The sequence below is a fragment of the Pimephales promelas genome, chromosome 11 (assembly GCF_988280905.1).
Source record: "Pimephales promelas chromosome 11, fPimPro1.hap1.1, whole genome shotgun sequence".
Lineage (NCBI taxonomy): Eukaryota > Metazoa > Chordata > Actinopteri > Cypriniformes > Leuciscidae > Pimephales > Pimephales promelas.
Genome location: NC_142779.1, coordinates 37,247,970 through 37,272,291, shown reverse-complemented (window position 1 = coordinate 37,272,291; position 24,322 = coordinate 37,247,970). Strand labels below are relative to the sequence as shown.

Here is a 24,322-nt window from a genome sequence, read left to right as displayed (position 1 = left end):
ATGGTAACCCACTGTAATTTAAATGGTTTAATAATTCCAATGTAATTTAACATTAAACACTATTACACACTATCAAGTCTTCCCCTTTTCTAAATTTCTCAAAAAAAACATAAAATATCACTTAATTTTAACATTTATTTTCTCTTAATTCAACCATATGCAAAGCATGCTGGGAACTAAAAGCACTGCCCAGTTTCAGTTAAGGCAACACAAACGGATTAAGTAAACTTAAGTTGTTCGTAGATTTAAGCAGATTGAACACAATAAAATTAAGTTCGGGCAAAATGGCAGTCGACTCGCACTATACTGCCACCCTCTGGATGTACAATTTTTTACTTAACATAAATCATTTGTGTTTAGACAACACATTAGGATTTTGTACTGTCAGGTTGAGACACAATTACATACTGTAGACATTAATAGAAAAAACATGTAAAGTCAAAAAACACAATTATTATAAGTAAACTATATATAAATATATTATGTAAAGTGCACAACCTCCCTAGTTCATTTTTTGAGTGTACTAGGTAATAGGCTTATCCTCCTGAGACCCAGATTTTTTATTTATTTAGTTTTTTCATGTCATCACATTGTTGAGAGCATAATAAACAAAATGGTAAAAAAAAAAAAAAAAAAAAAACATTTTTGTAAAATTATATTCATATGTTATACTATATCCTCTGTAGTGGACACCAGGACTCAGTTGTAAAAACAATTAAATTGCATACAATTATATCTGTAGGCAAAAACAATGTGATTTTTTTTCAATCACCAATACATTTTGGGGTTTCAGGATTTTTTTAACCCAAATTTTGTATAAAGATGATTCTCAACTATGTTATGAAAGATAAAATGGAATTAATTGATACACCATTTTACTTTATGCAATATGTGGGTGAAATTAGCATGAATTAATATTCCCATTCAATGCAATGTATCTTTACACTGTATATAATTTCCACATTAATGTTTTCTTGGAGCAACATTTAATGAAAAAAGAAGTGTAAGAATTGGAGTAATAATGAGCAACATTTTAATAATAATATCTTATATGTCATACGAATATTGATGTGTAATTTATTTACATATTCACTTGTTATGTCTCCCAGAATGCCTGATAAACATGATTTATGTCCTGATACAGTGGACAACATGTATGAAATCAATGCCCTGTTCTGTAACGGAAAGTCAATTTTTCATTTGAATACTCATAACATTTTCCTGAGATGTTGGTTGATGAAACACAATTTGAAAAGTACTTAGATTTAAATCATAATTACAATATATTATCATATTTCTATAAGAGTGCTACATTTCATCACTAAATTAATGTTAGACATTTTTAAAGACCAAGGAGAAGTTGTTTTCATGGTGAACCTCCGAACATTTGGTATCTCTGTGTTGCCCTGAATGTGCTCTTTACAGGACATCCAGAAAAAAAATGTGACATGCATGGTGTCAGAGAAATACACTAAAATATAATGTCCTCTACAGTGGACAAAAGTCTATTCCTGGGTCCCAGGAGGATATTCGAACGCACTATAGGTATACACACGACCGAATCTAGCAGGAGGTGGAGTGGTCCCTGTAATAACAGACCGGCATGCATCTAATAAACTATTCATTGAAGAACATTGTGCAAATTTTCTGCAATGGTAGCCGCAAACTTCACATTCTTTCTAACATCCAGTGTGTAGTCGATCCTAATAAGTAGCCTACTCTCTGTCATAGTTGTACACACAACAGCTTTCTTCTTCCATGAGGGGTTTTGGCGTCACACATTTGTTTCGAGGCGGACTGATAAAGAACGCGACACACACGTCTCCCAGACATCCTGTAGAATTCAGCCAATCAGATCGCGACTTCGAAACTCCTGAAGTGTTTACAGAAAAGTGTGCTATATAGATAAGATGTTCAGCTAATGGTCTGTGGCCATGACGTCTGAGGCCGAGACTAGTTTAGACCCGACTGAAGTAGGAGTAAATTAGTTCCTCCAAAAGGACTTCCTTGAATTAAAATCATTCCTAGTTCCTGTGGTGCGAACACGCCTAAATCCAGGAACTTCCCACAAATAGGAACTATGAAAATGGTTCTCTGGTGCAAAAAAAGCCCTTATATGCTTCCTTAATTTAGCACACCGTTATCTGTTTACCTGCAACGTCTGTCAGTGCAGCGCGTTTCCTCACTCAAGTCACGTCACATTTATTTATATAGCACTTTTTTACAATAGATTGTTTCAGAGCAGCTTAACAGAAATAACAGAAAAATAACGCAATAAAGTTTGTTTCCAGAAGAAAATAGTGTCGTAGTCCAGCTTAAATAAGTTCAGTTTTGCTATAATAGTTATTAATTTAGTTCATTTTTATATATATGTGTATATATATATATATATATATATATATATATAGCCACTCTGGACAAAACTGTGATGTTATCGTCCAGCTCAGTTCAGTTCTCTTATAATGGTGTCAATGCAGGACATCAATATTTTTGTTGAATATTAAATGTAATGTCGCCAATTAAGCAAGTCAAGCCAATGGCAACAAAGGTGAAAAAAAGGAGTCAAAGGCAACAGTGAAACTCCATCAGGTGGCAGGATGGAGAAAATACCTTTGGAGAACCCAGGCTCTGTCGGTTCCAGACTTCTGGAAGCATCTCTTCAGTAGCTTAGTCGGTATAGGATCTAACATACATGTTGTTGATTAAGATGATTTAACGAGTTTAGACAATTCTCTCTTTCCTATAGCAATGAAGAAATCTAATGTTTCCTGAGGGAGACTACAATACACTCCCTGGTGCGATACTTAAGTAGACGATTGCATAGTTTTAATATTTTCTCTAATATTTTCAATCTTGTAAGTAAAGAAGTTCATAAAGTCATTACTGCTGTGCTGCTTGAAAACTTCAGAAGTTAATTTAGTTACTGTATCAAATAAAAACCTAGGATTTTGTAAAGAGCATGTGGATATTGTTTTGCTCAACATGAACATGTGAAACAATAAAAACACGATAACCATATGCTGACTCGAGTGTACATATGTTCTGTACGATAACTGCACAGTCTGCTTTATTAGCTTTTTTCCCTGTTGCCGCTGCTTGCGCTTAAATACTTTTGTTCTTTATATTTTTTGTTAACACATTTTATTTAATGTTTTCAACTAAAAGAAAACACGTTAGGGTTAAGACATGTTATGTCGTAAAACTGACCGTAAAGGGATAGTTCACTTTGAAATTAATTTTTGATATGTTTTATCTTACCTCAAGGGCATCCAAGATGTAGGTGTCTTTGTTTCCACAGTATTTTCTATTTTGACATTTTTCAGTCAAACCGTTGTTGTCTGTCAGTCATATAATGGAGGTCTATGGTCACCACCTCAAAGAGCAGCACAGAGAAGTCCACATTAAACATGATTCAATGACTCGTAAATGTAAGTACACACTAATGGCCTAAGACACGAAACGAGCGGTTTGTGTGAGGAAAACCAACAGTATTTATATCGTTTTTACCTTGTGTCATCACAGTCACGTTTAAGTGATCTGAACCAGTCGTCCAATGTCCAACTGAACCGAACTGAATCATGTTCACTGTTCCGCCGGAAGTGATCGCTTGCGTGTGACGTCACTCATTGTTTACACAGAGATTTCGGAAGTTTTACCTTTCACAGTGAAGATCTAAACATATTTAGATATACAGGAAAGGCCATCAATGTGTACTTACATTTACGAGTCATTAAATCATGTTTAATTTGGACTTCTCTGTGCTGCTCTTTTAGAAAATCCCCATAGACTTCCATTATATGACTGATAGACAACAACGGTTTGACTGAAAAATGTCAAAATTGAAAATACTGTGGAAACAAAGACACCTACATCTTGGATGCCCTTGAGGTAAGATAAAACATATCAAACATTCATTTCAAAGTGAACTATCCCTTTAAGACATAACGTCAGCTGATTCAGATTTTGAAGATCATTTCATTTCTGGACTTTCTCAAGAGTTTTGTGTTGGCGTTTTTTCTGCTATGTAGCAAGACACTGCCTTAGCTGAGCCCAGGTTACCGTTCTCTTTCAGCTCTCCTCCTTTCTTACCATCTGAGTCATTTCTATCAGCATAGTCATGAGCAGAACGCTTAACCTCTTTCCTGAGTAAAGCTTTTACCCAAGCTCACAATTCATATTTAATCTGGGAACATTTCTCAGTATATGCATTTCTGTAAAATGCATAGACAAAGGATTAAAATGATCATCATTGGAAGATAAATATTCTTAATTGTAATGCACTCAAAATATCAGCCAGATAATTATGGCTAGGGAAGAAAAACTTTAATAAAATAGTTTGGCAAAGACACACTGACACAATCTGCTCACACACAGCAGAATAATGGATTCTTGATCACACAGAATCATGATAGTGAGTTCAAAACACAAAGTACCATAATGCCTGGTTCAGATTACACGATTTTTTTAGTTTTTTACTATAGTCACTGTCAGATTATGTGATTTTGACTCCTATAAACTTGTTAGGGTTAGGGTGGACAAGAAACATGTCAGGCTACACGTTCCTTCCTGACCAGTCATCGTGTGCCGTCTTTAGTAATAATAATAATAATAATAATAATAATTCATTACATTTATATAGCGCCTTTCTGGACACTCAAAGCGCTTCACATAGAGGGGGGGGGGGTCTCCTCAACCACCACCAATGTGCAGCTCCACCTGGATGAGGCGACGGCAGACGACGCGCGTGATGTCATCGAGAAGGCGAAACTAGCGAGTGACTTCCGGAAACGAACATAAACAAACACTGGATGAAGAGGAGAGTGTTGTATTGGCTGTCCTGTGTTCAGAAAGAAGTAAAAAAAGAAAGAAAACCCGACGATGGACACGTTCCTGGATTGCTCGAAGAGGACAGTATGGGCTGTCAATCCTCCAAAGAACTTGAGGTAAAATATTGTTTTCTTATATATTTTTTACTTTTAGTTTAAACGTTAGCACCATTGTCTCTCTTTTGTTTCGCCATTTTTGAAAGTTGTGTAAGGAAAAGCTTCTGTGCTCCTATAGGTCAACCTATTGGTCAACCATGTGACTGAACCCATCGTGGACGACGGTTAAAAAAATAAAACATGCTAGTCTTTTTGTCGTGATGGATCGCAGATGCGACGTTGGTTGTCGCGTGTGCGATGCCATACGAGATGATATGATCGAATCTTGCGTCCCGACGCATGTTGTCGTTTACGAATCCCCACGACACCATTCGTCAAACAGATCGTGCTAAAATGGTGTAATCTGAACAGGCATAAGATGATATATATTTATAATCATATTTAAAGCAACAACATTCATTTAGGATAGACACTAAAGCTAAGATGAAATAAATCTGTTAGTTTTATTCTTTAAAAATATTAAACACAGGAGTGTGTGTGTTTTATGATAAAGAGCGAGTCATTTGTTTTCTGACAGCACAAGTTTCTTCAGTCTTCAGATTTCCAAAGCGTCTTCAGTCACATGACCTCCCAACAAGAGGTTCCCGTCACACACACACTGAGACAGGCCGTCCGCTGAAACACACACACACACACACACACTCAATCAACACTCACCTAAACATGTACAGCACTGACTGGATCTGTCAATCTTTGTAAAGTACTTTAACTACTGTTTCGTCAACACAACATCACCGCATGAACGAACGAACGAATGAACGAACGAACGAATGAATATTGTCTCACGTTTCTGAGAGCGGATCCACGCCGCCGCCTTCATGGCCACAAACTGCCACTCGACCTGGTCCTCTGACCTACAGGTGTGCAACCAGATCAGAGCCAGAACCGTGGCCCACACTGACCCGTCCACCTGGAACACACAACCTCACGTCACACACCGAACCAATCATGACGTATCTGAGGATATGACGTATCATGTGCCCCACCTGTGCTGGTCTGCGATTCGCCAGCTCGTCCTCAGTCTTCCCAAACACATCAGCGAGTGCCGCTTTGAGTTCCCAGTGTCCCGAAGCCTTCTGGAGAGACACCAGCTGGAGCAACGGGTCCGCCGGGGGCAAGGGCTCTGATGAACACACACACACACACACAGTTTAGGGCTCTGATGAACACACACACAGTTTAGGGCTCTGATGAACACACACACACACACACAGTTTAGGGCTCTGATGAACACACACACAGTTTAGGGCTCTGATGAACACACACACACAGTTTAGGGCTCTGATGAACACACACACACACAGTTTAGGGCTCTGATGAACACACACACACAGTTTAGGGCTCTGATGAACACACACACACACAGTTTAGGGCTCTGATGAACACACACACACACAGTTTAGGGCTCTGATGAACACACACACACAGTTTAGGGCTCTGATGAACACACACACACACAGTTTAGGGCTCTGATGAACACACACACACACAGTTTAGGGCTCTGATGAACACACACACAGTTTAGGGCTCTGATGAACACACACACACACACAGTTTAGGGCTCTGATGAACACACACACACACACACACACTGTCTCTCTCTCACACACTCTATGCTGTCTGATTAGAGTAATGTTGGTAACACTTTACGGTAAGGGTACATGAATTATCATAAATTCATGTATAAATTAATGCATCAATTATGCATTCATTCATGCATTAATATCTCTTGAATCATCAGGAACTAACACAAGTTCAACATTTTTCATTCATGACTTCATGAATGAACAACACCTTAATTAAAACATTAACTAAGACGAGCACATCATCATGAATAATGATTTATTACCCATGATCATGATGTTTTCTTTGTTCACAGTTATGCCACCATTAATAGCACATTGTTCATCAGTGTTTCAAAGGACCTAGTCACCACTTTAGTTAAGGGGCCACACACATGATGAAGTCATTAATAGATAATGCTTAGTTAATGAGGACCACTGTATTGGACAGACACCATAATAGACCAATCACAGCTCATAGCACACACATTCTGTAAATCAAATACAGTGGTCCTTAATTAACTAAGCATTATCTATTAATGACTTCATCATGTGTGTGGCCCCTTAACTAAAGTGGTGACTAGGTCCTTTGAAACACTGATGAACAATGTGCTATTAATGGTGGCATAACTGTGAACAAAGAAAACATCATGATCATGCGTAATAAATCATTATTCATGATGATGTGCTCGTCTTAGTTAATGTTTTAATTAAGGTGTTGTTCATTCATGAAGTCATGAATAAAAAATGTTGAACTTGTGTTAGTTCCTGATGATTCAAGAGATATTAATGCATGAATGAATGCATAATTGATGCATTAATTTATACATGAATTCATGATAATTCATGTACCCTTACCGTAAAGTGTTACCGTAATGTTTTCTGAATCTGAGCCGCAGTGTTGTAGTACTCGAGACTCGGACTCGGTCTCGAGACCATATTTTAATGGTCTTGGTCTTGTCATGGACTCGTGTGCATTTGGACTCGGAATTGACTCGTACTCGAACATTTTTTTTAGGACTCGGACTTATTCCCGAGTCCACTCGAGTTCAATTCAAAATATTTTTAATGATTATTAGCCTAATGTATGTTAATAAAATATTTCTTTAAATTGATTGACATGCCCAGTGATTGGTGATTTTCTAGTGCGCAACTGCGCATGACAAAATGTAAGAAAATTACTTTTAACACCACCTCCTATGTGGCCTTTTTACCCTAAACTGATCATATTTTTAAACTCTAAGTAAATTCAGTAAAAAAAAAAAAGGATTTCTCTAAGTAAATAAAAGTAAATTAGATAATCAACCCTCACTGGACTCGGTCTCGACTCGGACTCGAGTGAGGTGGTCTAGACCAGTCATTCCCAAAGTCGGGGTCCCGACCCACACGTGGGTCGCGGGAGATTTTGTCTGGGTCGCCAAGTCGAGCACTATTTTTCAGTGTGTTGTAGGCTACTCTCTAGATATGGGCTACTCAATTGGCGGCCCGCGGGCCAAGTGCGGCCCGCCAATCATCTCCATACGGCCGAGGGCACCCCAACCTCCCTCTCCTCCTATTTTCTGGTGGTGCCGCGCGGCTAAATTTGGTTAGATATGCGCGTGGACGCAGTGGCGCGTGCAGCTGGATGACTATACGCACGCACTGTGTGTGTACCATGAGCACTCCGACTGACCTGAGAGAAAAGTTTACAGTCCGAATATTTCAGCAGTTTTTATGTGTGTCCCGTATTTCTGTCGACTGAACCAGCGATAATAATCATTCGTTGGTTTGATTATTTCCTTTCCATGAATTGGCCATTGGCCAAACGCGCGTGCATAACGGTCTGAAACGATTCGGATTTGTTCACCTGAAGCGGTTTCTCGGTAAGTAACAACAAATAGAGAACAAAATAGCGCTGGTTTCAGTCGTTTCACTAGTTTACTTTGAACTAGGCAGCACGGCCCAGTGGATAACGGAACGCAAAGCTTAAAGGAGTTGCGTTTACTCCCGGTCCCGGACACTATTATTAAACAACGTTGCGCGACATCCTTTAAGAAGCGTCGGACACGTACTCCTCTCTCTTACAAACCACACATCACTCAATGATTTTAACTAGTTTTAAATCGGATGAAACAGTCTTAACATTCCCAACACTACTGATGAGAAAAATAGAAGAAACATGAATAAAGTTAGAAGACTAAATGCCCTAATCACCCCCCTTACAAACATTTACCATGTAATAGCCTGAATGTAATAATTTACCATGGTTTGGGCATAAATGTGGAATATTTATATTGAATGCTATGTTATAGTCATTTATATTGCCTTAGATTTATTAGGGGGGTAGAGGAATATGTATTTAATCGTGTGTGTAGTTTTTTTTTTTTTTTTGTGCCTGTTTAGGCATTTTTATGCAGTGGTAGTGAGCCATGCATGGTTACAAAGTCTCAGTGTCAGAATATTTTAATTTAAGCCTATAATAATTATTATAGTAAATTATGTACACTGCAACTATGATAATATGAAAACAATGAGATGTACTGTCAACTTTTCCTTTCTCATTTCACCTCTGCATATTGTCAACAACAGGTTAAACAAAAAAAGTGCTTTGTCAAATATCTGTATCTCTTTTAAATAGTTAACTGGAAGCTTAAAAAATGACCTTAAAAAATGGTCATACATATTTTGTTAATGCATAAATTCTCTTCGTGATATATGAACTATGGGCCTAATGTTTTTTGGGTCACAAGGATTTATCGACTTTAAAATGTGGGTCGCCAGAAAAAAAGTTTGGGAAACACTGCTCTAGACTACAACACTGCTGAGCCGGATGTGTTGATTTACCTGGATCTGGTGCTGAGTAGGATACGTCCATCATGAGTTCATCAGACACTGATTCAAGAGCACATGATAAAACCAATCAAACAGTGACATTCAGAAACAGAGAATTAGATTCATAAAAAATGTATATATACTGTAGTATATATTATCTGTAGTATATAAAGTATATCTTGTCTTACTCATTGCAGAATCAGATTCCATCATGGGAGCTCGGGTAAGAAAACAGAGAGAAACGGATAAGATCATTCAAACAGAGACAGTGAGATGACAATACACATCTGAAAAACAACAAGAAAAGTTTAGTGAAGTGTCTGTTAGCAGTGTACTTCTCTTACTCCTTGAATCAAGTGCGATCTTGGAAACCTTTTCTAAGAAAACAGAGAGAAACTGATCAGACCATAAAACAATCATTCAAACAGAGACATCCAGATATGGAGAAATAGACAATAAGATGAAAATACACATTTAAAAAAAGAACAAGAAAAGTTGAGTAAAGTGCTGTGTACTTTTCTTACTCTTTGAATTACATGGCACCTTGGGAGCCGCCCTTACTAAGAAAACAGAGAAACGGATAAGATCATTCAAACAGAGACTTTCAGATATGGAGAAATCTGAGATGACTACACATTTCAAAAAGAACAAGAAAAGTTTCGTGAAGTGTCTGTTAGCTGTGTACTTCTCTTACACATTGGCATTGCACATCGTGCCATCCTGGGAGGCGACATTGCTAAGAATAAAGAGAAAAGCACATGTATAAAAATAAAAGACATTTTAAGAACACATAAAACAGAATCAAAATCAATCACACTAAACCAGCAAGAGACAAACACGCACACGGCTCGAATCAGTCTCAAGAAATTCAAACTCTGTAAAGTTGCATTCTTTATTTTCCTATTTTAGTGATTACCTCGATGTATTAATGTTCAAAAACCATCCGTTTTGTATTTTTATTTACTTGGTTTCTCCAGAGCGGCTGTCTTTGTATCACGGCGCACAACACATGTTCATTACTGCACATGAACATTTACAGAAACCTCAATATTTGAGTTCAGGACAGTTGTTCAAACTCAAAAAACTGACCTTCACATGGTTTACGAGCAATTAGAAATATTTCCCATTCTTGTTCCTTAGACTTATTGAAGGTCAAAGGTAAGGATCAGGATTGTTTAGGGTTTCATAGTCTCAGCTCTGAGTCTCTGTTCAATATAGTGAGCATACTGAACATTTCAGGCTTCTCATTATATTTTAAGGGACCATAAAAGTATGAGGGTGCAATTTCTTTTCAAATCCCTGACTTTGGGTTTGATTCTCTGGACCAGATAGACTAGAAAGCTGAAATTTCCCCAGATATACTGTAAGTCGGAGTATCTGCTGCACACAGAGATGGAGTGGGGAGAAATCTGAGGAAACGCTTTATTCATGTGCTTGGAGAAATGTAGAGATGTAACAAAAGCATAACAAATAATAAAAATGCATTACAGAACTTACATCTGTCAAAATGTCCTAGCTAGTCCCAGGGGCGGAGCTAAGGGTGGACAAGGGCGTAGCTATGAGCTTACCATGGGCGGAGCTAAGGGTGGACAACAGAGAAGCTAGGGGTGGCCGGGGGCGGAGCTATGAGCTCACCATGGGCGGAGCTAAGGGTGGACAACAGAGAAGCTAGGGGTGGCCGGGGGCGGAGCTATGAGCTCACCATGGGCGGAGCTAAGGGTGGACAAGAGAGAAGCTAGGGGTGGCCGGGGGCGGAGCTATGAGTTGACATTGGCGGAGCTAGGGGTGACCAGGGTGGGGTTAGGGGTGAGCAGGATTAGCTCACAAATGATATGCTCTTATCATCCGATCGTGGTTGTATCTCTATGCAGTGCGTTGTCAACTCGTGTAGTGCGTTACCTCCTGTTGTGGATCAATCACGTTGTGTTGTGTGAACAGCTAAACAACTTGAACACTCCTGATTTCACTGAGAGCAAGTGTGAACCGCACAGTTCAGCCCGACGTTTTTAAATCATGTAGTGTGAACAAGGCTTTATGGTCTGTTTGGGGGAATAGTTCAGCTCTCCTAACCCTAATTCATGTGAGCGTCCCCTAATGCTGCTGCTGTCTCTGCTAAATCCACAGTGCTCATGAATGGTCAGGAGACTCATCTGAACTGAAACATATTGCCAACTATTTATTCATAAGATTTCTAAGCATTTTAAATGTCTAATTCCATCTCCTTTCTTATTCACAAGAGGTTGCCTGGTATGGTTTGTTTGCGGGCAATAGTTCTGTGAGCGTTCCCTGATGCGGTCCTCGGACTCTCTGCCAGTCGCTCATGAAAGGTCAGAGGACTCCCTGAACAGAGCCATACCGACACATTTTAATTATCAGCTTGATTTGCAATTTATTCAATCCAATTCCTAATCATTTATTGTCATGTGTGTTCTTGACTTAATGGACCTGACAGAATTGTGTCTCTTTAAGACGTTAATTCAAACGAGTGCGGAAATGTGCCGACTGAGTATCAGCAAAACAACAATGATAGTGAATATAGAGTCAATGTTTCTCAACTGGTTGGTTTCAAGACCGGTTTGAGTGAGTCGCATAGTGTGCCATCAAAGAAACAAAAAACAAAAGTAATTCTCTGTTTTTCTGATACCACATTTATTTTAAAGATGTGTATGAAAGTTGGTGACCCTATGCTGAGAAAAGCCCCTGTCCTGAATCAGTAAGCTGTCTGCGGTTAACCCTAACGAACGAACTTCCCAGTCCTGTCAGCCTCTGTACAGTGCTCACGGCGCCCTAGCTGTAGTTCTGTCGTCAATTAACTCATGAAACAATCAAAAAGGCGATTAAAGCGGTCTCTGAACAGCATGTATTTATTATATACTGTATATATATATATATATATATATATATATATATATTTATAACACATATCTCTGGATTAAAATATTCAGTAATGTGAGATTACAATAAAGGCACAAACTGATATGTAATTTTCTAATGCACAAATAAATGGGAGCACTGTGCATTTGTACTAGAAGATAAGTAGTCATTTTGCATTCATTTGTAAAGTACAAACAAAAATGGATCATATTTAATGTTCATATTTCTTGTCCATATTTAATTTTTGTAATTCATATTTTAATAATTTCTGTGCTGTGGACCTCCGCCTTGTTCACATTCTTGCACAGGGAGATTCAAAAGAGAGCACATTTTTCCTTTGGAATGAGTTTAATTTAGTTATGATAGAACTGTTGCAATTATTTATTTTGACATCTAATATAGAAAGTTAAACACTCAATGTTTACTTTTTCAGATGCAAGTTTCTTTGAATTGGTTGAAGAGTTAATTATATAGTATTCAATGAAAGTGGAATAATCTTTGAACTACAGTATTTATCTCATCCATAAAGATGAGAGCAAGCGTGTGGCGTTTAGAGAAGCAGAACTGAGCAAGATGAACGAGTGTGTCCCCTTTATTAACCCTAAAACCTTATTCTAGACAAATGTGGGCAAAATAGTTTTGATTTATTTTTTAAAAATACTTGCCTTCATCTGAGCGGTACAAGACTTGGCTACTTTTCCTAAGTTGTTTCTGAACACACACACTTTTTTTTTGACTCAATTCTACAATATTAAGTGGGTGAAAAAAAAAACTCCTTAATCTTGTATTTTGGGTCAAAAATGGGCACCCATAGAAATGAATGGGAAAAACTGTAATTTAGAGCATTCTAAAATAAGCCAAAATAAGACAACAGGTGACAGCAAAGTCACTTCATCTTTAGGTTTTAGCTCTAAGAACTAATTAGAATGATATTTTAATGTAGTTAAAAAATAAAATAAAATAATAAAACTACATAGTAATTAATTTACATAGAAATAATTTACAGAGAAAATATGGTACTTTTTGAAGTAAATAAATTAAAAAATACCCCAAAAATAAAAAATAAAAACACCATAAATGGATAGACAAAACTTTATCGAAGACAGTGATATTACATTTATAATAAATAAAAATTAGGATCACACCTGAGTCCTCTGTGCCCACATTTGTCCACAATTACAGGATTAAGGGCTGTAAAGTGAATACGGTTTGAGGGTTACTATGCCTGAACAATAAATAAAAGATAAAATTACTCAGTATTCCATCAAACTACTAATTGAGATAGTAATCTAACGCATTTCTATCTCAACTATAATGAAGTACAAAGTTTGTTTGTATTCAGTTTGTTCAGGCTTAGTCAAACTTAGTTTTATGTTAAAATAAAGAGGATTTCTGCCTGGTCCCACCAGGAACATTCAAACCCCAAATTAGGGTTTTTCTTTTTTTTTAATGACCAAACAAAAGACAGGCACTGCAGTTAAACCAGATAAAATACAAATGAATAAATATATCATCAATACATAAAAATCATCACTCAAAAAAAATAGAAAACTAACCCTCCCCTTGAGATTGACTGACCCATATAAGAGGTTAAAGGAAAGAGTGTGTTATTTCTCACCGCGGCACATGCTCCTCATCGGGGCACTAAACATCGGAGCCGCCATTTCTATAAGCAACAGAATGATGAAGATGTCATAACACTGATATTATCACACACACACACACACACGTGTGTCAGGAATCTGCTTCTGAGATCCTGATCCCGGAGAGCCAGTGTCCTCAGCGGAGTTTAGACCTGCTCTACACACACACACACACACCACTCTCTTGCTCTACACACACACGCACACACACACACCACTCTCCTGCTGTTCACACACACACACACACACACACCAGTGACTCACGCTGTACGGGCTCTCTCCTGCTCCACACACACACACACACACACACACACACACACACCAGTGACTCACGCTGTACGGGCACTCTCCTGCTCCACACACACACACACACACACACACACACACACCAGTGACTCACGCTGTACGGGCACTCTCCTGCTCCACACACACACACACACACACACACACCAGTGACTCACGCTGTACGGGCTCTCTCCTGCTCCACACACACACACACACACACACACACACACACCAGTGACTCACGCTGTACGGGCACTCTCCTGCTCCACACACACACACACACACACACACACACACACACACACACCAGTGACTCACGCTGTACGGGCACTCTCCTGCTCCACACACACACACACACACACACACACCAGTGACTCACGCTGTACGGGCACTCTCCTGCTCCACACACACACACACACACACACACACACACCAGTGACTCACACTGTACGGGCACTCTCCTGCTCCACACACACACACACACACACACACACCAGTGACTCACGCTGTACGGGCACTCTCCTCTGCAGCAGGGGGCCGGTGATGGTCTGCTTGCTGTGTGTGTTGACGGCGATGAAGGCTGTGTGAACGCTGCTCACTCCGGCCTGAACACTGAGCTCCACGATCCGGCTCCTGAGGGCCTGTGTGTCGGCTCCTGCGGCTCGCTCCTCCAGCTCCAGACCGCGCAACACACACCGGGCCGCCAGCTGGTGGATCGTCCGCCTGCAACAGACACACACACACCTGTGAGGACAGTCTATGCAACACACACACACACACACACACACACACACACCTGTGAGGACAGTCTATGCAACACACACACACCCGTGAGGCCCGGCGGCTAGTGAACTAGATCTGATAAAGTGGCACTAGTGTGAACGCTGGTCGTCTGATGCCACTCTTCTTTGTACTGTTTCATGTCACATCTATAATACTCTTATTACAGCCAAATAACAATAACAATAACCCTTCCCGCACACACTTCCCGCACACACTTCCCGCACACACTTCCCGCATACTTTTCCCGCACACACTTCCCGCACACACTTCCCGCACACTTTTCCCGCACACACTTCCCGCACACACTTCCCGCACACTTTTCCCGCACACTTTTCCCGCACACACTTCCCAAACACACTTCCCGCACACACTTCCCGCACACACTTCCCGCACACACTTCCCGCACACACTTCCCGCACACACTTCCCGCACACACTTCCCGCACACTTTTCCCGCACACACTTCCCGCACACACTTCCCGCACACTTTTCCCGCACACTTTTCCCGCACACACTTCCCAAACACACTTCCCGCACACACTTCCCGCACACACTTCCCGCACACACTTCCCGCACACACTTCCCGCACACACTTCCCGCACACACTTCCCAAACACACTTCCCGCACACACTTCCCGCACACTTTTCCCGCACACACTTCCCGCACACACTTCCCGCACACACTTCCCGCACACTTTTCCCGCACACACTTCCCAAACACACTTCCCGCACACACTTCCCGCACACACTTCCCACACACACTTCCCAAACACACTTCCCGCACACACTTCCCGCACACACTTCCCGCACACACTTCCCGCACACACTTCCCGCACACACTTCCCACACACACTTCCCAAACACACTTCCCGCACACACTTCCCGCACACACTTCCCGCACACACTTCCCGCACACACTTCCCGCACACTTTTCCCGCACACACTTCCCGCACACACTTCCCGCACACACTTCCCGCACACACTTCCCTCACACACTTCCCGCACACACTTCCCACACACACTTCCCAAACACACTTCCCGCACACACTTCCCACACACACTTCCCAAACACACTTCCCGCACACACTTCCCGCACACACTTCCCAAACACACTTCCCGCACACACTTCCCGCACACACTTCCCGCACACACTTCCCACACACACTTCCCAAACACACTTCCCGCACACACTTCCCGCACACACTTCCCGCACACACTTCCCGCACACACTTCCCGCACACACTTCCCGCACACACTTCCCACACACACTTCCCAAACACACTTCCCGCACACACTTCCCGCACACACTTCCCGCACACACTTCCCGCACACTTTTCCCGCACACACTTCCCGCACACACTTCCCGCACACACTTCCCTCACACACTTCCCTCACACACTTCCCTCACACACTTCACCTCTATAAGCAAACAACGTCATGTCATAAAAATTCATTTATTTGAATTTTATAAATGATCTGAAAAACAGCAACGGCGATGATTATCTTCTCTTCCTTTTTCTCGGAACTAATGTTTTGGTAGGAACGAAAGTTTACATATGTATGCATGTTTCTCCAGAATCAGCCAGCGTGAAGGACGTCTATATTCCGATTGGTTGCTGCCGTTTTGCCGCTGAACCGCAGGGCCCTATGATTTCCGCGATCACGGAATCGCGGACGGAATGGGTTATAAGCACGCATAAGTTCCGCATTTGACACTCGTCAGTTTCCCGTTGTGGAGATTTAAGCGAAGGAGAACGGGATTATGGCAGAGTCTTCAAAATTTACTGTCCTCCCGTCTTTGAAACGAAACGTTCATACGTTTAGATGTAATTTTATATATAGTTATGTTTATTTAATATAATTTTAAAAAGAAGTATAAACACAACGAGGGGTGCCTGTTTTATCTGTTTTTGTGACTAACGTTTCTTTATTATTACCATAGAGTATAAAATTCAATATATATTCTCGTATTGCATTGGACTCTATGATCAGCGGAAGTTATCGAGCATCCTTAATCCTTCACCGGAAATACCGCCGTGCATAGAGCCCATTGCGGAATTGGCCAATTAACGTGGAATCTAGTGTTAACACGGAATTTTGTGGAATTTTACATATTTTGTTTGAAATTCTGTTTTGTGTGGGAGAAGAAGGAAAGTTAAGAAACTCGACGCTATAAGCCGTCGAGCCGAGCAGTTTGCACGTGACTTATGCAGTGTTTCCCACACATAGACTAATTTGCATACTGTGTTTCATTTTTTAACACTCTTTAAAACACGCAACGTATTCTTTCAGTTGTATTTCCCTGCTCTCCCTCTCTCTCTCTCTCACACACACACACACACACACACAACGTGCACACCGTGTCAGTCCATGAGGCGCCGGACTGGACAAAAGCGAAGCGACACTGGGCGAGAGAGAGACAGAGTGTGACTTTATTTAAACTTATATAAAATAATATAAATTTTATTACTGGACAGTTTAAAGCTCATAACCATATTTTGTTATAACTTGGAGAGTGCAGTGTTACGTTGCATCATGCAGGATTTGTCCTGAAAAGGCTACTGAGTAAATGTCTGTATTACCTCAATAAATTTAAGGTCATTCCTAATTTATTTGTATTTTTAATACATTTTAATCATTAACTTTAAAAGCACACTCTTTTTATGACTAAAATAACAGTCAAGGGTAAAAAAAACGAATTCCCAAAAATAAAAATGGAAAAAACGGAATTTGGGAAAAAATAAAAAGGAATTTGGGAAAAAATAAAATGGATTTCATAGAGTCCTAGAACCGCGTCACAGCTCATTACCATAAAGTTAAACTTCTTCAACTTTCTGATTGACACTCAAAACGCTCAAAAGGCGAGGCCGATGGATTCGACGCTCCGTGCAGCCGAGAGAAGCTTCGCTGAAAATTAAAGACTTCCGGCCGCTTTGGAAGCTCAAGTCGGCGGCGGTGTGAACGTACAGTAAAGGCCAACGAAGATCAGAGGACACCGATTCAACAGCAAAACAAATCTGAGGGAGTGTGTGTGTGTGTGTGTGTGTGTGTGTGTGTGCGTGCGTGCGTGCGTGCGTGCGTGCGTGCGTGCGTGCGTGCGTGTGTGTGTGCGTGCGTGTGCGTGCCGTGCGCGTGTGTGTGTGAGAGAGTGTGTTAGCGTGAGTGTATGTGTGTTACCCTGTGTCTTCCGTTGGTTTAAGAGTAAACTGGAGCTGGTTAGTCACTGGTTGATCTTTCAGCCTGTATTTCACAGTAACTGCTCCTTCTGTCTTTCCTGAACTCTATGACGAGAGAGACACAGACAGTAACGTGAGCATCTGATGATTTGACACTCTTCAACTACTTTCTTACAAGGGCCAGTGTTTCATCACATCAAAGGCAACGCAGCTAATTTTCAGAAGAACCACACAGCCGATTAACATTTTACAGTTTAAAGTAGCCCTTGATTTAAACAGTGCGGCCGTGGTCTCCAAAGGCCATGATTTAACCCTCCGAGGACGGATTGGGCGGTACCGCCCAAAATCACATACTTTTACAAATGTGTACTTCTCATAAAAACTGTTCATGATAGAGAAGTGCGGTCTTTTTCCGTCTTCCTCAGATTCTGCTGAAAACAGTGATAATACACGGCGATACACACCGGAGATACACGGCTTGACCAAACAAGAGAGTGTTACATAGGACCCCAATTAAAAGCTTTGACCTGTCCTTTCAGCTGAGCGTAGAGGAGCGCCCTCTGACCCTGGAACAGGGCACTGACGGGGGGAGACAGCATGTCCACCGTAACGCCCTCAGGAACGGTCCAGTCCACCGAGACATTATCCACGGCCGGCTGGAGAGCAAACCGGAGCGACTGCATCACCTGAAGGAGAAGAACAAGAGAGGATGGGGAATAAAAACCCAGAACGTCTCATACTGATGCTGTCCAGGGCAGATCTTACTTTGGGCTGCATGCGGTCAGTGCCTGTGATGAACTGAGCGTGACCAGAACCTTCTCTGGCCATTCCTGTGATGAGAGCCGTACTCGCACCCTCACCAATCCCGAAGGAGAAACACCTGAGGACACAGGACCGTCTGACATGAAGTGAAGCTGAAGTGAAGCGGGTGACCTCAGTAAAGGAGACGTGAGACGTGAGCGCCCACCTGTGAGAGTGAACGTGACTTTTCACCAGGTCCAGCACCTCTTTAGTGTTCCACACCTCTCCATCAGTGAACATGAACAGCTGAGAGAGAATCAGGCTCAGAAACACACCGTGGCAGTGTTCAGGAAGCGTGTTAAATGAGTGTGTGTGTGTGTGTGTACCTGTCGGGGGTGATCCGGGTAACAGCTCTGACTGTAGATGTGTTTCAGAGGCTGAAGGATCTCTGTGCCACCCATGTCTGCCTTCATGTTCTTTACTCTCTTCAGAGCCTCTTCCATTGTGTCCTCGCTGTACACAACACTCTGACTGCAACGACACACACCACAGTCTCTCACTAAACCACCGCTGACCAGCATGAGGTCATTCATGAAGAGCAACTAACGTTACTGACGGGAAGAAGGACTCGAAGTGAGAGCCGAATCCATAGATGTTGAAGTAGCATCCCATGGGAAGACTCTTCAGCAGCAGCAGCAGCGTGTCCTGCAGAGGCACAGTGTGTGTGTGTGTGTGAGTACAGTAGAGACGCATGTACAGTGAATACAGAGGGAGAAGCGTGTACAGTGAGTACAGTAGAGAGAAGAGAGAGAAGCGTGTACAGTGAGCAACAGTGACTCAAATCTCTATATGTGTAATTTGTGAAATCCGAAATCTTACTCTTGCACTTTCGATGCGCATCGGTGCGTCTTTCCCATTATGCATGCTGCAGTCCATACTGCCTGATCTGTCAACCACAAACACAAACTCCCCTTGAGATGTCAGCGATGACATCACGTCTGCAGGGAACTCTGGGTACAAACTGATCATGAGCACAGGGTCGCCCATCAGAGAGCCTGAAACCGAAACAGTGTAAACAGGGTAAGCGGGTGTAAACAGCCTGAATTCTGTTGTGTATGATTCGTGTTTCACTGTATGACAGTCTCTATCCTGCAGAGCGAATCAAACTCCCTGAACTAATAAAGTCCCTAGTCCCAACTCACATACAACCCAACCTAAACATCAGAGATCAGGGCGAGAACATGATAATTATGATAAGAACTACAAACACCATCAAAAATGTGTCTTGCCTACAATTTTCATTTTAGGGTGAAGTAACCCCTTAACTGACACAATAGTACATTTACAGCATACTGAATTGAAGGGATACTTCACCTCTGGAAAGTTGAATGTGTATTTAAAAGGTCATTTATGTAGAAGAAATGTGAAATTATTTTTGAATTTGAAGCTTTCTAGACTCAAAAAAAAAAAGCCAGAAAATGTATTTAGGAGGCCACGCCTACTGGTAACAGAGCGCAGTCGTTAAACAGCAAGTCTAGGCTACTAGTGAGTCTCCGTGATGAGTCGAGATCACCAAAAATATCGGGGATTGGGCTTTCTGTGGCGAGCAGGACGAGTGAGGGCCGCGGGAGAACGGCGCAAGGCCATAATAATCAATTATCAAATAATAATTATTATTTTTATTTGATTACCGATGAGAGACACACGTGAGACGCACCGCTCTCGAATCTCTCACAGAGGAGAGGGAATTTTCTAAAACGCACATTAACTGATCACTTGTTTAGCTTTCATGTAAACACTGAATTAGTTCAGATTGGTGAATCTGAATGTAGTTGGATTGAATCAAAAGGTGTGCATGTAAACAATGAATGGCGACTGCAGAAAGCAAAAGCTGATTCCCAGGCATCGACGGATGGACATGTCCGGGAAGAAGAGGATGAATAGTAACCCCTACTACTCGGCTTTCTCCAAACTATGTGTACGTTCTGTGAGTGAGATCCCACCCTCCATGGATTGAGAACATGCGGGACAGCCCCTACTACTGACTGTAGTCTTTAGCCTCTGACCAAAAAATCATCCGATGACACAAAACGATGATGCGTCATCGGAGGATGTTTTTCAGACAAAAATATATAAATCTCTCATATGATATGAGAGTGGGAAGCATGGTAATTTGAAAATACAAAGCTTGATGCTAAATCCTGAAGTATCCCTTTAAAGTCCCCGTGAACCGGAAGTTGCAAACGATTTTTCTCCAGTGCTGTGACGTATTTCCAAGTGAAAGGGAATATTGAACAGAGGGCAGGGTTTGACTCTAGCGCTCCTCCTCTCCATCTCTCGCTCATAGCAAACTAACGGTTAAGCGTTTCCCCACCCAAACTGTGAAACCTACGTCATCAGAAAAAGAAACCGTTCCAGACCGGAAGTAACTTTTCAGATTTTGATTAAAGATTACCAAGGTAAAACATTTTTTTAATAAATATATACTTGCATGGATTAATTGTTCACCACAAGACTAGTAATATGAGCTAACAAAGTAAATAGGTTCAATTTTGATTTCACGGGGGCTTTAATGTATAAACTGAAGCCTGTACCTGGTTGAGCCGTGGCTGCTCCGGCCTCCACGACAGCTCTGGGCTGGTGGGTATTCTCATAGTACAGAAGCAGCTCAACATCCTTATCGAAGCGGTGACCAGCACTCAGACTCACCTACACACATTACAGATGCTAAGTGCATAAAACCTGTACACAAACACATACACACACTCTCACACACACACACAGACACACACAGTACCGTGGCATGAGTGTGGAGTGCGTCGAGGAACACCAGAGGATCCAGAGGGCAGTTAGACTCAAGCCTGGAGATACGATCTGAAGATCTCACATCAACACTCAGAGACAGTGTGTACGGAATAACAGATGCTGAGGAAACTTCTGGAACACCAGCGGCTGAAGCTGAGAGAATCACACGGACAAACACAGATACTATACAACCAAGAATCAATATAGAGCCGAACTGCCAACCAGAACTGACCTGCGCATCTGTTTTCATGGATAAAAATCCTAAATATTTCAGTATCAAATCATTATATTACAATGGTTTCTGAAGGATCATGTGACACTGAAGACTGGAGTAATGATGCTGAAAATTCAGCTTTGATCACAGGAATAAATTACACTATATATTAATTTATCTGTTTTTACTGTATTTTTAATCAAATAACAGCAGCCTTAGTGATGCAGAAGAGACTCTTTAAGAAACATTTGATCTTTCAGAAAAGGTTTGACTACATCATTCACAATGAATTCTGGGAAGAATAGTTTTATAATAAAAGATGTTATGTATTTATTTTTGTTTTGTTTTTAAAATCTTTGCTGCTTTATATCAAACATAACTGATTTTTTAAAACCATGTGGTAAAACACTTGTGAAGATGTGGACAATTAGTGTTGCAGCCTGTGTGTAAATATGATCATGAGCTCTTTATGGGTGTTCATGCGTGATCTCAGTGTGTGTTTGATGAATCAAGCGAACTGCACCTGTGGGTGTGTATCTGGTGTTGAACCGCACCTGTGGGTGTGTATCTGGGGTTAAACTGCACCTGTGGGTGTGTATCTGGGGTTAAACTGCACCTGTGGGTGTGTATCTGGGGTTAAACTGCACCTGTGGGTGTGTATCTGGGGTTAAACTGCACCTGTGGGTGTGTATCTGGGGTTGAACCGCACCTGTGGGTGTGTATCTGGGGTTAAACCGCACCTGTGGGTGTGTATCTGGGGTTGAACCGCACCTGTGGGTGTGTATCTGGGGTTGAACCGCACCTGTGGGTGTGTATCTGGGGTTAAACCGCACCTGTGGGTGTGTATCTGGGGTTAAACTGCACCTGTGGGTGTGTATCTGGGGTTAAACTGCACCTGTGGGTGTGTATCTGGGGTTGAACCGCACCTGTGGGTGTGTATCTGGGGTTAAACCGCACCTGTGGGTGTGTATCTGGGGTTAAACCGCACCTGTGGGTGTGTATCTGGGGTTAAACTGCACCTGTGGGTGTGTATCTGGGGTTGAACCGCACCTGTGGGTGTGTATCTGGGGTTAAACTGCACCTGAGGGTGTGTATCTGGTGTTGAACCGCACCTGTGGGTGTGTATCTGGGGTTAAACTGCACCTGTGGGTGTGTATCTGGGGTTAAACCGCACCTGTGGGTGTGTATCTGGGGTTAAACTGCACCTGTGGGTGTGTATCTGGGGTTGAACCGCACCTGAGGGTGTGTATCTGGGGTTGAACTGCACCTGTGGGTGTGTATCTGGGGTTAAACTGCACCTGTGGGTGTGTATCTGGGGTTAAACTGCACCTGTGGGTGTGTATCTGGGGTTAAACCGCACCTGTGGGTGTGTATCTGGGGTTGAACCGCACCTGTGGGTGTGTATCTGGGGTTGAACTGCACCTGTGGGTGTGTATCTGGGGTTAAACTGCACCTGTGGGTGTGTATCTGGGGTTAAACCGCACCTGTGGGTGTGTATCTGGGGTTAAACTGCACCTGTGGGTGTGTATCTGGGGTTGAACTGCACCTGTGGGTGTGTATCTGGGGTTAAACTGCACCTGTGGGTGTGTATCTGGGGTTAAACCGCACCTGTGGGTGTGTATCTGGGGTTAAACTGCACCTGTGGGTGTGTATCTGGGGTTAAACCGCACCTGTGGGTGTGTATCTGGGGTTAAACTGCACCTGTGGGTGTGTATCTGGTGTTGAACCGCACCTGTGGGTGTGTATCTGGGGTTAAACTGCACCTGTGGGTGTGTATCTGGGGTTAAACCGCACCTGTGGGTGTGTATCTGGGGTTAAACTGCACCTGTGGGTGTGTATCTGGGGTTGAACCGCACCTGAGGGTGTGTATCTGGGGTTGAACTGCACCTGTGGGTGTGTATCTGGGGTTAAACTGCACCTGTGGGTGTGTATCTGGGGTTAAACTGCACCTGTGGGTGTGTATCTGGGGTTAAACCGCACCTGTGGGTGTGTATCTGGGGTTGAACCGCACCTGTGGGTGTGTATCTGGGGTTGAACTGCACCTGTGGGTGTGTATCTGGGGTTAAACTGCACCTGTGGGTGTGTATCTGGGGTTAAACCGCACCTGTGGGTGTGTATCTGGGGTTAAACTGCACCTGTGGGTGTGTATCTGGGGTTGAACTGCACCTGTGGGTGTGTATCTGGGGTTAAACTGCACCTGTGGGTGTGTATCTGGGGTTAAACCGCACCTGTGGGTGTGTATCTGGGGTTAAACTGCACCTGTGGGTGTGTATCTGGTAGGGGTGGCACGGTTCACGAAACCGACGGTTCGGTTTGTATCACGGTTTTAGTGTCACGGTTTTCGGTTCTGTACGGTTCTTGTTATTTTTTTCTTTTAATCTTTAACACTTCAGAAATGTACTTCATCATGTGATATATAGCTTAATTATCCACACTTTAGGATACAGTATAAAAAAAATTATATTCATGCAATCATGCACAAACTG

At 42.1% G+C, this 24,322-nt stretch overlaps 1 protein-coding gene across 6 annotated transcripts in view; it reads right to left on the bottom strand.

Annotated features, from left to right (window-relative positions):
• Positions 1 to 5,372: 5,372 nt before the first annotated feature.
• The window catches only part of LOC120471986 (von Willebrand factor A domain-containing protein 5A), a 40,394-nt gene continuing 21,444 nt past the window's right edge, over positions 5,373 to 24,322 (bottom strand). For 2 of the 6 annotated variants that reach the window (XM_089117392.1, XM_089117391.1), the window contains exons 5-23: positions 21,615 to 21,775; positions 21,412 to 21,526; positions 19,697 to 19,872; positions 19,434 to 19,522; positions 19,204 to 19,348; positions 19,044 to 19,123; positions 18,842 to 18,956; positions 18,604 to 18,762; positions 18,078 to 18,181; positions 14,624 to 14,841; positions 13,809 to 13,856; positions 10,011 to 10,052; positions 9,832 to 9,876; positions 9,652 to 9,693; positions 9,505 to 9,534; positions 9,329 to 9,376; positions 5,930 to 6,066; positions 5,730 to 5,853; positions 5,373 to 5,558 (exon numbers count right to left, since the gene is read on the bottom strand). In XM_089117392.1, coding sequence (XP_088973518.1) covers positions 5,479 to 5,558; positions 5,730 to 5,853; positions 5,930 to 6,066; positions 9,329 to 9,376; positions 9,505 to 9,534; positions 9,652 to 9,693; positions 9,832 to 9,876; positions 10,011 to 10,052; positions 13,809 to 13,856; positions 14,624 to 14,841; positions 18,078 to 18,181; positions 18,604 to 18,762; positions 18,842 to 18,956; positions 19,044 to 19,123; positions 19,204 to 19,348; positions 19,434 to 19,522; positions 19,697 to 19,872; positions 21,412 to 21,526; positions 21,615 to 21,775 — 1,958 coding nt within the window. In that variant the 3' untranslated portion in view covers positions 5,373 to 5,478. The remainder of the gene's footprint in view (positions 5,559 to 5,729; positions 5,854 to 5,929; positions 6,067 to 9,328; positions 9,377 to 9,504; positions 9,535 to 9,651; positions 9,694 to 9,831; positions 9,877 to 10,010; positions 10,053 to 13,808; positions 13,857 to 14,623; positions 14,842 to 18,077; positions 18,182 to 18,603; positions 18,763 to 18,841; positions 18,957 to 19,043; positions 19,124 to 19,203; positions 19,349 to 19,433; positions 19,523 to 19,696; positions 19,873 to 21,411; positions 21,527 to 21,614; positions 21,776 to 24,322) is intronic. The other 4 variants (XM_089117395.1, XM_089117393.1, XM_089117396.1 and 1 more) reach the window with 4 other exon arrangements.